The sequence below is a fragment of the Taudactylus pleione genome, unplaced genomic scaffold, assembly GCF_031769625.1.
Source record: "Taudactylus pleione unplaced genomic scaffold, aTauple2 ptg000653l, whole genome shotgun sequence".
Lineage (NCBI taxonomy): Eukaryota > Metazoa > Chordata > Amphibia > Anura > Myobatrachidae > Taudactylus > Taudactylus pleione.
The window spans coordinates 772,603-789,091 of record NW_028285055.1 but is presented as its reverse complement, the minus strand read 5'-3'; the positions used below and the strand labels follow the sequence as shown (position 1 = coordinate 789,091).

At 45.8% G+C, this 16,489-nt stretch overlaps 1 protein-coding gene across 1 annotated transcript; it reads left to right on the top strand.

Moving 5' to 3' along the window:
* The first annotated feature begins 716 nt into the window (after positions 1-716).
* Positions 717-14,591, top strand: LOC148478445 (uncharacterized). Its single transcript, XM_088455397.1, has 3 exons — positions 717-801; positions 12,327-12,650; positions 14,086-14,591. The coding sequence occupies exons 1-3, from the start codon at positions 717-719 to the stop codon at positions 14,589-14,591; spliced, it is 915 nt and encodes a 304-aa protein (XP_088311523.1).
* The last annotated feature ends 1,898 nt before the right edge of the window (positions 14,592-16,489 follow it).

Below are 16,489 nucleotides of genomic sequence, written 5' to 3'. Positions count from 1 at the left end.
CACCTCTATGAGTGCCGCCCGACTTCGGGTTCCTCCTTGCTGATTTATGTAGGCCACGGTGGTGGCGTTGTCCGATTGGACCTGCACGGGATGACCCTGGAGAACCCGATGGGCCTGCTGGAGAGCATTGAAAAACGGCGCGGAGTTCCAAGATGCCCTGGAACAAGTCTGGACCCGTGATCGCTCCCCAGCCCTGAAGACTGGCGTCCATTGTCAACAGGATCCAGTTCGCCACCCAAAACGGATGACCCCTGTTGAGATTGGTCGTTTGCAACCACCAGGCAAGGGACAGGCGAACCTCCGGAGTGAGCACTATCATCTGGGATTTGAGACTCTGAGGCAGTCCATTCCATTTGGACAGGATCAATTGCTGAAGAGGTCTGGAGTGAAACTGGGCATATTCCACCATGTCGAATACGGACACCATGGAGCCCAGTAACCTCATTGCCGAGTGAAGAGACACACGGCGACTCTGCAGACAACTGGGCACCCTCAACTGCAAGGCAGAGATCTTTTCCCCCACCACGAAGATCCTCTTCTGACTGGAGTCCAACAAGGCTCCGAGGTGCAGAATCCTCTGAGACGGGATTAGGGTGGACTTTTGCCAGTTTATCAACCAGCCGTGCCATTGCAGTACTGCAATCGTCAGATCCAAATGGTATAGAAGGAGTTCTGGAGATCCTGCTACCAACAGTAAGTCGTCCAAGTACGGCAACATGCAGGCTCCCTGCAGCCACAAGGAAGCCGCCATGACCGCCATCATCTTCGTGAACACATGTGGAGCAGTCGCCAAGCCAAAAGGTAACGCCCGGAACTGGAAGTGATCGTCTCGGATTGCAAACCTGAGGAACTGTTGATGGCACGAAATAGGGACATGCAGATAAGCGTCCTGTATGTCCAACGACACCATGTAATCCACAGGTTCCAGCGGCAGAATGATGGACCGTAGGGTCTCCATCCGAAACCTCGGCACCCGCAAGGACTTGTTGAGTGCTTTGAGGTTGAGGATCGGACGGTACGACCCATTGGGTTTCTGCACCAAAAACAGATTGGAATAGAAACCCAGGCCCCTCTGGGTAAAAGGAACAGGCACTATAACCCCAGCCTGGAGCATAGTGTGCAAAACCTTCCGCAGTTCCGTGGCTTTGTTCTGGTCTGATGGAAGACCCATGGTGAAGAATCGGGATGGGGGCCTGTGCTGGAAGGAGAGGGCATACCCGTGAGAAACCACCTCGTGAACCCAACTGTCTGTCGTGGTTACCGACCAACACTGGGTGAACCGTAGCAGGTGGCCTCCCACTTTGCAACACTGGGTGAACCGTAGCAGGCGGCCTCCCACTTTGGGATCCCCCAAAGGGAGGCCCGGACCGTCAGGCCGCAGGCTTGTCATCGGACTTAGGGGCCGGATGTCTGGTACTCCAGGCCTGCTTCCGGGGCTTGGCCGACTTCTTGGGGCCAGCCTGTCGGGGAAAGGACTGTGTTTTAGGCCTACCCTGGGCCCTGTAAGGCCGATGTACCTGAACTGGAAGGAACTGCAGCAAACAGGAGACATGCCGATCTAGCTGCCGCCAGCGTGGCTAAAATTTTGTCCAGATCTGGACCAAATAGGACTAATCCGTTAAATGGCAAGGCTTCCAGGCCCTTTTTGGAATCAGCGTCCGCCTTCCAAGATCGCAACCATAAGGTGCGACGAGCCGCCACAGCAGCCGAAGAAATCTGTGAAGTCAGGGTACTGATATCTAAAGCTGCTTCATTAATGCAAGTGGCCGAATCCGTGAGATTGCCTATCAACTCGGTCTGTTCAGCCGAACAGTCGGAAACGAAAGACGCCTCTAAAGTATCTGCCCAGCGCTGCATAGCTCTGGCTACCCAACAAATGGCCATAGCCGGCATAGCTGCCCCCCCACAAGGGAATAAACGGACTTTAGGCAGATTTCCACCTTACGGTCCGTGGCATCCTTTAAGGAGGACATAGAGGGCATGGGCAACGTGGCACTTCGGACCAGGCATGTCACATGTGAATCCACCTGTGGCGGGGATTCCCACTTAGCAAAATAATTGTCTGCAAACGGATACGCCACTGCTAAACGCCTTTGAGGCTGATACAGTTTGCCTGGATGTTTCCAAGCCTCCTCTAAGTGGTCTACTAATTGACCCGAAAGAGGAAACACTGTGGCATCGCCCTTAACATCCTTGAAAAAGGCATATTTGGATTTTGATACCGGAGGCTCATCATCCTCAATAACTAAAGCAGTGCGGACTGCACGGATAAGGCCAGGAATATAAACCTTAGACTTAGCGTCCGACTCTTTAGTACGGGGAGGTTCCTGGTCAGAAAGATCCAGAATCTCCCCATCATCGGACGTCCCGTCGTCATCCTCATAAGGAGCAGACAGAGACGCCACCGGCCGCTTGTGAGGCCGCATCACAGACTCCCCTTTCAACACGTTCGACAAATGCTGTACAGAGCTTGTCAATGAATTAACCCACGCAGGCTCATGAGAGACCTGAGGAGGGGAAATAGGGAGACTGTGGGGTACCATCAATTGTCTCGGGAAACCCTGCATGGGTGATGACACCACCGACTGCTGGGACAATGCCATCTGAGGGAAGGCAGGCTGCGGAGCTAACTGGCCCACAAGGGTTGGAAGCGCTTTGGCGAAACAAGCCCAGGGCGGTTCCTGTACTGGAGCCGTGACAGTAATTGGCCTCGTCAATAAATAACACTCCGCTATAGGTACCGTGCACGTAGTAAACAAAAGCTGGAAAGTCACTCAGACATGATGGTATGTGACCCCTCTCACTGATACTCGTAGTATAGTGTGAGACCACCCTGCAATCACCGCACTGCAAGGGCTTTAGCAGGGACAGTGAAAAGGCTGACAGTAGAAATGAAAGTACATGCAGCAGAGCTAGCAGAAGTCACATACAATGCAAAGAAAATTAATTCCTGCACTAACAGCGCTGATAATCAACTACGCAGACACAGAGCCTGGTAGGACACAGTGCTGCATACACAGACCTGAACCAAACGGAGAGGTATGCTGGGGGACCCAGACCGCGATGCCACCGCTTCCAAGCTTCCAGCAGTGTTCACCATGCACTTGTAAAGATGGCCACCGAGGAGCATAGAGGAGGCCGGCCTGGGGGAGGAGTGCTGCCACAGGGCCAGTCAGCACAGTGCAGAGAGGGCTGTGTGCAGCGGGGAAGGCGCGCTCCCCTGGTATACAATTAACCCCTTGGACACCGAAGCGCTACCGCTCAACCGCAGTCTGCTGTCCCAGGGGGGTAGTGGAAGCGCATGTTAGGTACCTGGCTCCACACTGCAGCCAGTCCCCAGGGAGCCCCCTGCCTGGGGACTTTGGACCAGATTTCAGCGGGGACCCACCGCGGGACCCCGCTGCTTACCTGCTGTCCCCCTTGGATCCGGCCATGATCCCAAACATCTGGGGTCACCGCTAGCTGTGACCCCAGATGCTTACCAGCATCCCTGGATCAGTACTGGCGTTCTAGTACCGGCAGGGTGTAGAGGAGACAGCATGGAAGTCAGTGATGACTGTCCATGCTGTACTTCCAGATGTGCAGCCACAGCTGCATTGAAGAAAACTTCAGGGGCTCTTCTTAGCCCATCTCTAACAGGTGCGTCCGACTCCGGCTGGGTAGCAAACGAAACTGAGATGCCTTGGGTCGGGGGCGGGGTATAGGAGGGGGACCCTAGTGCATCCTGGGAGGCTGAAAACTTAACTCTATGGTGCCCGAAGCCATCACCTATACCCCAAGGTATCCTGTGGATACCCTATGGACCCTGAAGTAGAAAAACAGCTCACCGATACTTGCAGAACCGCGAAAAGTCTATTTTGCTACTTTTTATGTTTGTACCCCCACTTTGTACTTTTTTGCCTCCAAATTCAAAGTACTTTTTGGGGTGTTACTCACTTGTTCTGAGTGGTTTCCCCACCTTTGCACCCCAAAATAATAAAAATGCACTTCTTTTCTCCTGCTTTTCAGATGAGAATCTTTTTCGCCTATTACATTGCATTGACTTTCTGCGTACGCGAAAAGTATTTGGAATTGAATACGGAGATAAGTTTCCGAGTAGCGAAAAGTTGCAATCGGCGATACTTTTTCGCAGATCTCAGCTTATTGCGACTAATTGAATAAGGCCCATAAAGGTAATTAACAGCCCAAAATGATTTGAAGTTGAACAAGCACTTCACATATGAAATATAACTATATGTGAAATGTTACCAGACATATCCCCTATTCCATTCAATATTATATACTCCTAGTACATACACTGATGGAGGATTTGTCAATATAGGAGATATAGGGGAATTGGGATCCAGACTTATTGACAATTATTTTGCTAAGTCTGTATCACCAGATTTTTGTGTCTAATATACAAGAATATTGTCACGACCAGGGTTTCTCGGCATGGTGGTCGGCGGGTGATACCTGTGAGGATGCTGTGGCGGGGGGCGTCTGGTGGTGGTGCCTGGCGGGGAGCATTGGCTGTGTGTGGTCCTGTTTGGGCATGTTGTCACTCTGTGCTGGGTAGGCCTGGCGGTGCTTCTGTTCTGCTCTGGCATGGGCGCCGCCATCTTGCTTTCGGCCATGTGACCTATCTTCCAATCCTGGCGTGTCACATGCTCACTCTCTGACCAGTCATGGCTTAGCACTGGGTATTTAGGGGTGTTCAGAGCTCCCTTGCATTGCCAGTGCAACGTGTTTCTCAGCGCAAGCTGAGAGAGTTCCTGAGCTTGTCCGCCTGCCTATTGGATCTCTGCCTAAGTCTGCTTTACCTGACCTGCTCCACACCCTGCTGGAATCCCCTGCCTCCTCCTATTGCTTCTCCTTTGCCTGAGTACATGTGTCAGCTGTTACCCTGCCTCCACTTACATTTCCTCTGGACATTATCACTTCAGCCTGCCATTCACTTCAGCTCCACAAAACCTGGAATACTGTACTGCCTTCTGTTATCACTACCTGGACCTTTTCCCATTGTATCACTACAGTTCCCAAGTGCACTTTAGTGCTAAACCCGGACTCTCTGTTTTGCCACATTCATGTCTGTTAAGCCACTCATTAAAAGCTCCACGTTTATTTTTAAATCTGCTTCAGTGTCTGCTCCTATTACCACCCCAGGTCCACAACAAAACCAGAACCTCACACATATGTAATACCTTTAAGTAAATTAAGCCTGAACTGCATTGATAATTGTAAGACAATTATTAGTAATACAACATCACCTTATTCCTTTTTTTTTCATGTCTATTATAATTTAAGAGAGATCTGTGCACAGTTGGATTCTATAAATTATCCCACTGAAGATAATATTTAAATATACCGGGATTATAATATACAGCATCACGCATTTTTAATATATTGGAAAAGTGCAAAATAGATTCTTGAAGACAATACCTCACCTTGGGCTAGATGTATGAAGCTCTGGGAAGTGATAAAGTACAGAGTGATAAGTGACCAGCCAATCGGCTCCCAACTGTCATTTTTTAAACACAGCCTGTAACATGACAGTTGGGAGCGGATTGGTTGGTCGTTTATCATTCTGCACTTTATCACTTTCCCTAGCTTCATACATTTGCCCCTTTGTGTCTAACAGTGCTCAAATATATGTGTGGTTTACACACAATAATGAACGTACCAGCTAAATAAACTTTATCTTCACAATATTTTGATTATTTTATACTACCTACAGTGGTGTATGAAAGTTTGTGAGACCTTCAGAATTTTCTATATTACTGCTGAAATTTGGCCAAAAACTACCTCAGATTTTCACTAGGAATGTGCAGGCTCGGATAGGTTTGAATTTGCACGCCGAGTTCGGATTTTTCCCTCCAAAAATCGGGTATTAGAAAGAGGCAAAACGTCATCTTTCATTGACAAACATCATAATTCCTGGACAAAAGTCCATGGAAGATGTTTGTCCAAGTAAAATGACGTTTTGCCCCTTTCTGAGACCTGATTTTTGGAGGGAAAAATCCGAACTAGGCGTGCAAATTCGAACCTATCCGAGCCTGCACATCCCTAATTTTCACACAAGTCCTAAAAGTAGATAAAGAGAACAAAATCAAACAAATGAGACAAAAATAATTAAACATGCTCAATTATTTTTGAGGAAAATGATCCAATATCACATATCTGTGAGTGGCAAAACTATGTGAACCTTTAGGCTTAGTAAAGCCCAATTAGCAAGAATGCATCAAGTTCAGTTAATAAAAAATAATTTTTTATATATTTAATTAAATTGATATAATCAAATATAATCAGTACATCTAATACACATAACAAGTCAGAGAAAAGATAAAGTAAAAATCACATTAGGTTGGTAACAATGTTATTCTTATGTTTGAATTAGAAAACTGATGCAACTGACGAGATCAAATGCAGCCCAACATTTGCAGTGATCGTGTGTCTATTCACACGTAATGCCAAAAATACATATAAAAACATATAGAAAAAATATATATATAAAAAGTTTATCTTGAAAGTGTCTCTAGGTGAGCAGAGACAAGATGCATTAACATACCTACTACTGTAGCAGCAGTCAATTGCCCGAACCAAGAGATTCTGCCTCCAAACAACCACTATCCTAGGTAGTGGGTACTGCCTTTACATGCAAGAGCCAGAGCAGGTGCCTGGACATACAAGAGACTGCCCTACACACTTTGGAGTGGTGAGCGGCGTTGCGATCACGGGAACTTTGACCGGCTCACAGTATATCCTGGAGAAGTGAGCGGTGTGTGTCCTTCGCCACGATCACAGGAACTTTGACCGGCTCACAGCTTACCTGTGGAAACAATCTCAGATAGAAGCTGGCACCGGATATATATGAAGGTGTGATCTAGCAAGCGTCTGTGCTGGGACGCCAGCTCAGACATATAAGCCACTTTTCACTAATTAACTTGTGACCGGTTGCTACATATTAACTTTTTATATATGTTTTTTTCTACCTCTGATTTTTTACATATTACTTTGGATGACACGATAACTGCAGATGGGCTGCATTTGAACTTGTCACTTGCCAGTTTCTAATTCAAACATAACATTGTTACCAACCTAATGTGATTTTTTTACTTTGTATCATTTCTGTGACGTGTATTATATGTTCTGATTATATCAGATTGTAGCGATCTTTTTCTAAAGGGCAAAAAGCAGCAAGCCCTCCGGCGCGGCACAGCCTGCAGGTGCCGTCCTCACACGCAGGTCGCAGTGTTCCACGGGTGGGAAAAACTGCGGTGTAGCAGTCACTGGAGGTAAATGGATGCCGGGTACATGCCCCCAGCATCCACTCACACTGATCGCAGCGCTTGGGGGCAGCCTGGGAAGTCCACAAGTGCCGGGCACGCCCAAGTGTGACGAATAGTGGAACACATTATAAACATGTCCCCTTTTCATTGAACACACCCCTTTTTGGACACACGCGCCTTTGGTGCACACTGATGTGCCCTTTCTCTAAGTCTGGCGCCCTGCGCCAGACATAAAATGAACACTAAAGGCGGGTATCCACTACCCGACAGTGAAAAGACTGAACGATATCGTTCACTACACTGCAGGGTGCCCACACTGAACGATGTCATTCAGTGCAGTCACAATCAATCATATCGTCAGGTTGACCAGCATGTTTGCATGATGATAGAGGTCTAAAAGAATAAATTCTCAAAAGCTGTTCAAACGATTAGCGAATGATATTGATATAGTTCAATCACTCATTTTAATCATCTAGTGTTTAATCATCTGGTTGGCGACCCATTACGGCTGGCAGAATTGATTGCAATAGGCAAAAGTTGCAGGAGCGCACATCGTGCGTACACACTACAATTTGACGGAATTGGCAAATCGTTCAAAATACTGTCTAATGTCTACAAAGCTTTAGGGTTACACCCCAAAAATTAAGTAATAATATATTATAAATTACCCTTTGCCCGCCCCCTGGTAAGTATTAATTATAATAATGAATCACCCCATTCCCCAATAATTATAATAAAATACCCCCACTATTAAAATAATGAATTACTCCCCCACCCATGCATAAACATCACGTCCACGTATGGTCGTTGACGACAAACTACCGTCATCTGTGCAAGCAGGCATGTACTGGATGCTCGATCCAGCACATGCAGTACGATCAGACAACGATCGTCACTGTCGTACCATGTGTACACAGCATCACATAGACAAGTACATTCAGCAGCACCCAAGCATGCCGGGCCCAGGTGACCTCCTTTTAATAAATATGGTGCGGATGGGGGCGCTGTGAGCCCCTCAGCCCGACGCACAGCCAATGGGGCCGCAATCGCTCACCCCATAGGAGACTGCTGCAGCTGCTACTTATCAGCCGCGAACAGTCTCCCACTGCAGCCCAGCACACAGCAAGGTATGTCGGGCTGCTGTGATGTAGGAGGGAGGGGGCGGTGCTGGACCCCCGTTGGGCCCCTTCAGCAAGCCCGGGTAATTAGTAATCCACTCCCTACCCCCTCTCTCGGCGCCCCTGGCAGCACCAGCCATCTCTGTGCTCCACCATCCGTCAGGGCCCAGCAGCAGGAGGAGGCTCTGCACAGTGTCTGTACCAGTGTGACAGCAGCGCACAGACAAAGCCGCTGTGCTAACATAGTCTCCCGTCAGTCCAGCGGCAGCTGCAGGCCAGGGTGCGGGGAGCCAGGCTGTCACATCCTTCTGACGGGGAGTCGGGAGGTACTTAACACAGATCCTCACCAGCATATACCAGAAAAGTCCGAACCGGTTTTACCTCAACTTTCTCACTTAACTACACTGACAGGAACTTGTTACATTGTACATATATAGTGTAACTACAGCGGCGGGGCGTACATAGGCTGAGAGTGCAGGACAGAAAATGGGATGGGAGTGCCAGCCAGGTAGCCAATCAGAGTGGACAGCGGGAAACCACGAGATGGATGTGACGTGCCTGGCCTGGTTTCAAGCCAATTGGAGTGCAGGGCGGGAAACCACGAGATGATGATGCAAAAGTAAGCCAATCAGAGTGGACGGCGGGAAATCAGAAATGGATGTTTATCCTGTTGGTTAGTAGCCAATTAGAGAGGGTGGGCGGCGACAATCTTTCTCTCTGTTGTTCAGTCAAAAAAAACATCCTTCTGCTGATTGCGTGGTGAGAGTCCTAGTGTCGGCTTTTGCTGCTGCCGCCCAGGTACATGCAATAATTCTGGAGGGTTGTGCGATGTTGTGGAGAGAGAAGTAATACAATGGAGGGGAGGAGGGGAGTAATGAAGTATGGGCATGATATAGGGGATTTCAGGTGGTAGGTATGGGGCATTTTATGATTGCAGGGGGTGGGTGGGAAATAAAGGAATGCAGGTATAGGGCATGAGGGAGTACAGGTAGGGTAACATGGTGCATGATAAGGAGTACAGGTAGGGTAACATGGTGCATGATAAGGAGTATAGGTGGGGGAACGTATGGTGCATGATAAGGAGTATAGGTGGGGGAACGTATGGTGCATGATGAGGAGTACAGGTGGGGGAACGTATGGTGCATAAGGAGTACAGGTGGGGGAACGTATGGTGCATGATAAGGAGTATAGGTGGGGGAACGTATGGTGCATGATAAGGAGTATAGGTGGGGGAACGTATGGTGCATGATAAGGAGTACAGGTGGGGGAACGTATGGTGCATGATAAGGAGTACAGGTGGGGGAACGTATGGTGCATGATAAGGAGTATAGGTGGGGGAACGTATGGTGCATGATAAGGAGTATAGGTGGGGGAACGTATGGTGCATGATGAGGAGTACAGGTGGGGGAACGTATGGTGCATGATGAGGAGTACAGGTAGGGTAACATGGTGCATGATATGAGTACAGGTGGGGGAACATATGGTGCATGATAAGGAGTATAGGTGGGGGAACGTATGGTGCATGATAAGGAGTACAGGTGGGGGAACGTATGGTGCATGATAAGGAGTATAGGTGGGGGAACGTATGGTGCATGATAAGGAGTACAGGTGGGGGAACGTATGGTGCATGATGAGGAGTACAGGTGGGGGAACGTATGGTGCATGATAAGGAGTACAGGTGGGGGAAGGTATGGTGCATGATGAGGAGTACAGGTAGGGTAACATGGTGCATGATATGAGTACAGGTGGGGGAACGTATGGTGCATGATAAGGAGTATAGGTGGGGGAACGTATGGTGCATGATAAGGAGTATAGGTGGGGGAACGTATGGTGCATGATATGAGGGAGTACAGGTGGGGGAACGTATGGTGCATGATATGAGGGAGTACAGGTGGGGGAACGTATGGTGCATGATATGAGGGAGTACAGGTGGGGGAACGTATGGTGCATAAGGAGTACAGGTGGGGGAACGTATGGTGCATGATAAGGAGTATAGGTGGGGGAACGTATGGTGCATGATGAGGAGTATAGGTGGGGGAACGTATGGTGCATGATGAGGAGTATAGGTGGGGGAACGTATGGTGCATGATGAGGAGTATAGGTGGGGGAACGTATGGTGCATGATAAGGAGTATAGGTGTGGGAATGTATGGTGCATGATAAGGAGTATAGGTGGGGGAACGTATGGTGCATGATATGAGGGAGTAATGAAGCATGATATAGGGGAGGGCAGGTGAAAGGAGGCCAGGGATATGAGGGAGGGCAGGTATGGTGTAAGAGGTGAGGTGGGGGAGGTATGTGGGAATGTGAGTGGAGGGTGATATAAGGGAGTGCAGATGGGGGTACTGGGGATAAGGGTATCACATTTTTGACCAGCATTAAACCTGCCAGGTATGATAGTGTTGAGATGTAAAGAAGTGAAAACTGAACTGTATTTTAGGAGGAACAAATATTTAATTGTAAGTGGTGATATTAGAGGGGTGGAAGGTTATACAGTGATGTGACATGTAAACCCTAAGTATCGTTTTGCTTTTTGCACACACAGGTGTGGTGACTTATCCTGAGGAAGGTGTGGAACTTATTGTGCACTAGATGGACTATCTCGATGAACTCGTGCTAAAGCAAGGTAACTAGCTCTGTGCTTCAGAAAGTGGTTACGCTGTTAGGATTCCTGGCATTGTGTGGAGGGAGCGGGGCCAAAATTACATGATTGTGTTCCAACGCCTCTCCCTTTCCCCACAAACACTGGCCACGCCCTCCGATTTTGCCGATCTGGCTGTCCCCTCCCGGAAGTGGCAGCCGGAATCTATGATAGGCTGTAACAGTTTGCATTTATCATAGAGGTTAGTTGAATTTACAATGTAACTCTCACCTCGGAATCAGGACACATGAGTGGGTTGTAGGTGCGGTATGAGGGAAGCTTAGGCAGATATACCGGAGAGTCTGAGATATGTCCTATGAGTGGAGTGCAGGTTGGTGTAGAATGGTCCTGGCTTGTATATTATGAGTGGATTGCAGCTGCTGTGTGATGGAAACAAGAGTGATTGACAGCCACACTGGAGTGCTGAGTAGTATTCTGGATTTTTAGACATTTATATTGTGATTGGAGTGAAAGTTGGTATATTACAGGCTCAGGCTTGTACTGTGTGAGTGGTATGTATTCAACATATGTGCAGTTAGTTGGATACACAATTAAAGTGTTAATGAGTCAGGTATGCCAGTGTATTAAAGCTCAAACACAAATAAAATAAATGATAGCAGCATACTACTCAGATAATTGGTCCTAACAAAATGTTTAAATTTTATCCACTTCAGTATCTCTGTCCTTGGATGAAGGACATGACATTTAGGACGTATAGGCTAGAATAGGGTGCTGTCTACTCCCAAGAAGCATCACTGTCAAACATAAATACTACCCTTTATGGTAATAAGCACCTAATCAATGGTTTTGGTGCATATAAGCTTCTCGTGCACAGTATATGAAATTAGTCGTAAGAAAACGATTTAACCCCAAGATAAACACGACAAAGTGTGGCAAGTAAAATGGAAAAAAATTATTATATGTTCTCCAAAGAGAATTTTTCCAGCCGGGTGGCATCAAGAAGTAGCCGGGTGGGGGTCTTCGCAATAATTAAAATGTTTTAAACCCTGACCTTATAATGATTTAAACTTGAAATAACATTTTTATATATTCTTTTATTAGAGGCCCAGTTGTCTGATTATGAAAAAGCTGCATTGTCTGTAGGATCTGGTCCTTTTTTTTCTACAGCTCCCAGATACTGTCCCCTCTTGCAGGCTCCCAAGTGCCGTGTGGTAGGCTGTTTCTTGTCAGGAGTTGCACCCGCAAAAAACAGCCTGGGGAGAACACTGACTATAATCTTATGACTTTTTTTTTTTTCTCGTGATAAAAATGAATTTCTGTTTTTTGTTTTTCTTATCAGAAAAGCCACAGACTCCTCTGAAGTACCAAGTCGATAAAGGAAAAATAAAGGAGCTTTTGCTGCAGAGTCTGGAAAACCTTAGTCAGAAATCTTTTAAGAAATTCATAAGAAGACTTTCTGACTCTGGTAATAACCCAATCCCCTTTGGTAAATTAGAAGAGAAAGATGTACATGAGGTGGTTGATTGCATAGTCAATCATTACACCGTTAATGAAGCACCTGAAATAATTGTGGATGTGTTGAGAGAGATCGATGAGCGTCAGGCCAGTCTGGAACTTAAAAAGCATCTTCAATGTGGTGAGAATAATCTACTTCTGTTAGCAGGTAAGGACCAATTCACCAGGCTGTCTGTGTAGTAAATTAGCTAACAGTATGACCTTAATTTCAACCACTTTTTTAATTTTTTTGTTTGTTTATTGCCTATGAAATCCTCCTTCCTAGTGCTAGGGTGGGTTTTACAATCTTTTGAACATAAAAGAATGAGAAGAAAAAGACCCTTGTGACCTGCCAGCATAAAAGAACAAGTGGCGTAACTATTGTGGTGCGGGCCACAGCAAGTGGAGGGAGTGGCACCAAAATGCCGGCTCCTTCTCAGTTACAGGAGCCTGTACTGCTCAATAGGACCTCTTGAGATGCAACCTCCTCCACCTCACTCTTCCTGCCTCTCCTCTGCCCTGGACATATTCCTATCACCCTCCCTATACACACACAAAAAACAAACTAACACAAACCTCTCATACTATCCACAAAACACTTGACAGGACAAAAGAAAAAACAATCAAAGAAGACAATAAATAAGCACAAAACAATTTCCACACCTCAAGCAGCAATCAATTCCAGTAGCCAAAAACTCTCCTACATTACTAAACACACTCCTCACTGTCCCTTTGCAACTTCCATCCAACAAAACCCTCAAAAGTTGAGCTGTTTTGGCATTTTTATTACGGATGTGCAGACTCGGATTAGTTTGGATTTTCCCGCCAAAAATCTGGTCTCAAAGGCAAAACGTCATCTTTCATGGACAAACATCATCATTCCTGGACAAAAGTCCATGAAACATGACGTTTTGCCTCTTTCTGAGACCTATTTTTTGGCGGGAAAAAAATAAAAATAAAATTTGGCGGGAAAAATTGAACTAATCTGAGCCTCCAATTCCCTCATTTTTATATGCTTAGGCAGTGTGTACATGATGTGAGTGCTTCAATCAACATGTTTCTAGGATGATGCATTCATTCTCGTGTGTGTTGTCATGTGAGTTTTAGCCAAAACATGTTTGCCATCACCATTGAAAAACACGATTTTGCAAAACTCTACTGGTAAATTTGCGAACTTGGTCTGGGAAAACTAACACGTTTGTGGGAACCTGTTCCAGTTTAGTCTCACCCAAACATGATTCTTAGTATATTTACTGTGAGGTCTCTTAATCTATTAACTGATATAATCAAAGGGACACCAGCTGGCATTCTTATTTTCACTTTTTGTACATTTTAAAATACTTGCCCTTATACACTTGATTTTGTTATAAATGGTCTTGCTGGTTCTGTATCTTTTTTTTTTTTTTTTTTCCCCAAGTTTAAACAGTATTAATACAAGTAAAAATTTTAGCTGATAATTCATTACATGTGCACTACTTAGTTGATGACACATCTTCTGTGTGTTCCTAAGACATAAATGTTGCAAGGTCAGTAGTGAAGTATTAGTTTTGACATTTTGGACAGAAAAACTTCCATGTCACACCTAACCATTAATTTCTCTATAGTTGGTGACACTACTCAAGCTACCACAACAGAAGACTCTCCTACTCCAGCAACAGCACAGCACTCCACTGCAAGAAGGGCTTTAATCATAAGTAATACTGACAACACTCACAATGGTCAACCATCTGTCACGCAAACATTAAACAAACGCATTCGGGGAAAACCAGTACCACCGAGAGGAAAACCACTACCTGACCTAGAACTGTCCCCACTGTCAAATGAGGAAATTAAAGTTATGATAGAATATCACAAAGACCAGCCATACAAATATGCATCCCTTCTGTTCCAGCACTTCATACCCTATACGGTATATGAAAAATGGGTTGGAACTACCAACTTTAATGGATATGGGGGTAAAAGGGCCATACCAGTAAACCTACGAAATGCCATAATAAAGGAAGTCCGTGACAAATTCACTTTAACAGTGAAAGACAAATCAAAAATTAAAACCACAATTACTAATCTCCTACGAAAAAAATGCACCACTGGCTGGGAACCTCTAATATGAATCTCCCACCTGTGCTATATGGGCTGAATATTCTATTTGAGGTCTGTTGGGCTCTCGGAGGGAAGAGAAGATTGCATTCTGTGCAGATGATCTAATCTTTCTGGCTGATGAGTCATCCCTGTCTGCCTTGTTCATAATAATAAACAAATTGGCTTTTCTCAGGGAGTGAAAATAAATTGGGACAAATGTGATCGAATTCCTTTTTAAACATAATTGTGTTGTCCCAGCCCATTTTTCTCTTTCCTTAAAGTAGGCCATGCAGATCGAAGAATCCAAATTTCTTCTAGTGATTCAGAATTTCAGCTCCTGATTGAGTTTCTTAAGGCCAAGTCAAATTAAGAGAAAGTGGGCATTGTCCTAAGTGAATATGGTATAAAAAAAAAATCTAATCTTTTCTTATAATCCACATGTGATGTATAGAATGTCACACAGTGTCAGGCCACAATTGGCCAGATAGACTTGGAGCTGTGCATTTAAAGTCCATTTTCCCCTAGTGAGGTAATGAATTAAGAAAAAGCCAGCAGTTGTGATATCAGTGGGGGATATACACACAAAATAAAGGACTATTCATCATCACTTTTTACAAAAGCAGGTGAAAATTAAGTGTCTGGGTCATTCATCAAGTTCCAAAAAATTATTTGTGTTCGGAACTTGGTGTTACTGAACACCATACTGAGATGGCGTACAGCCCCTGATAATCTACACAGTCTGCTGTTTACACGTCAGCCTGTGAAAGATGTACATGCCAGCCACAGCAGAGGGATCTATTAAGAGCCGTCCCTGCACTGCAGACATGTGGCCTGGACTCCCCGACAGGTGGGTCAGGGGGAGAGAATGCGAGGGGGGATCGGACATCAGTGCGCTGGGGAAATGGGGGATTGTGGCCAGATGGGATATCGGAGGACACTGGGGGAGGAGGTGAGACACAGCTGGGGAATAGAAACATGCAGCAGTGAGGAAATCCTTATGGATACATCAGCTACATGGGGAAAAGTATAACTTTTCCGAAAAGCTGACTCCACAAAAAGAGCAGCTTTTCAAAAGTAATACTTTTGTTAGGAAGGCCTCCAAACTTTTTAAACCCGCAGCAAGTGTAAGACATAATTCTCACTAGTGATAATTATGTCATGATGAATAGGCCCCAAAGTGTGAATCTTGTCATATTTCGAGATGTGTAAAAAATTGGTGGTCCAGTCAGGATTCAAAACAAGATCTAACATATAGTGAAAATACATTAATTTATTTTCTGAAGTAAAGTTTATTAATGTTGTAAGTGTATTATTATGAGATATATTATGAAAATGCAGGAATATATACCCAGTGTATTGATGGGTAGGTTATAGAATAAAAAAAGGTTTGGACTCTGTTCTGTCTTCCTGACCTCCCTCATTAGAATTTTTTCCCTGATTGAACGCTGCTGCACATGTCACCCATTAGACAGAGACGCCATATCTCATCTCTATTGCTCAATTTTAGCCTCAGATTCTACCCCCACCTGCCCTCACCCTCTTTTGGTCCATGATTAAAACCCTCATAATGCATGTCATGGGGCACTTGTCATCTCTTGACCCAGCACACCTACTGATCTGCCTCCCCCACCACCACACTCCCAAATATACTGACAAACTGATACTTCGCATTGCATGCTCTCCAAGGTACCAAATAGTGCGCAATTGGAAATTGTATAACCAAACTCCCCGCGAAACGAGGCGTTGAATTGGATCTGGTTTGTGTCCCGAATGGATTCTCAACAACACTAGCGACCAGTTCCATGTAGTTTGGACCCCATAGTTCACACATTATTGGGTGCCCTTGCCTGGTTCCTGCTGACCGGTCAAAGGCCTTTCACGCATCGCCCTTGTTCGCTCCTCCAGTCTCTGCTAATCCCTCCCTTATCT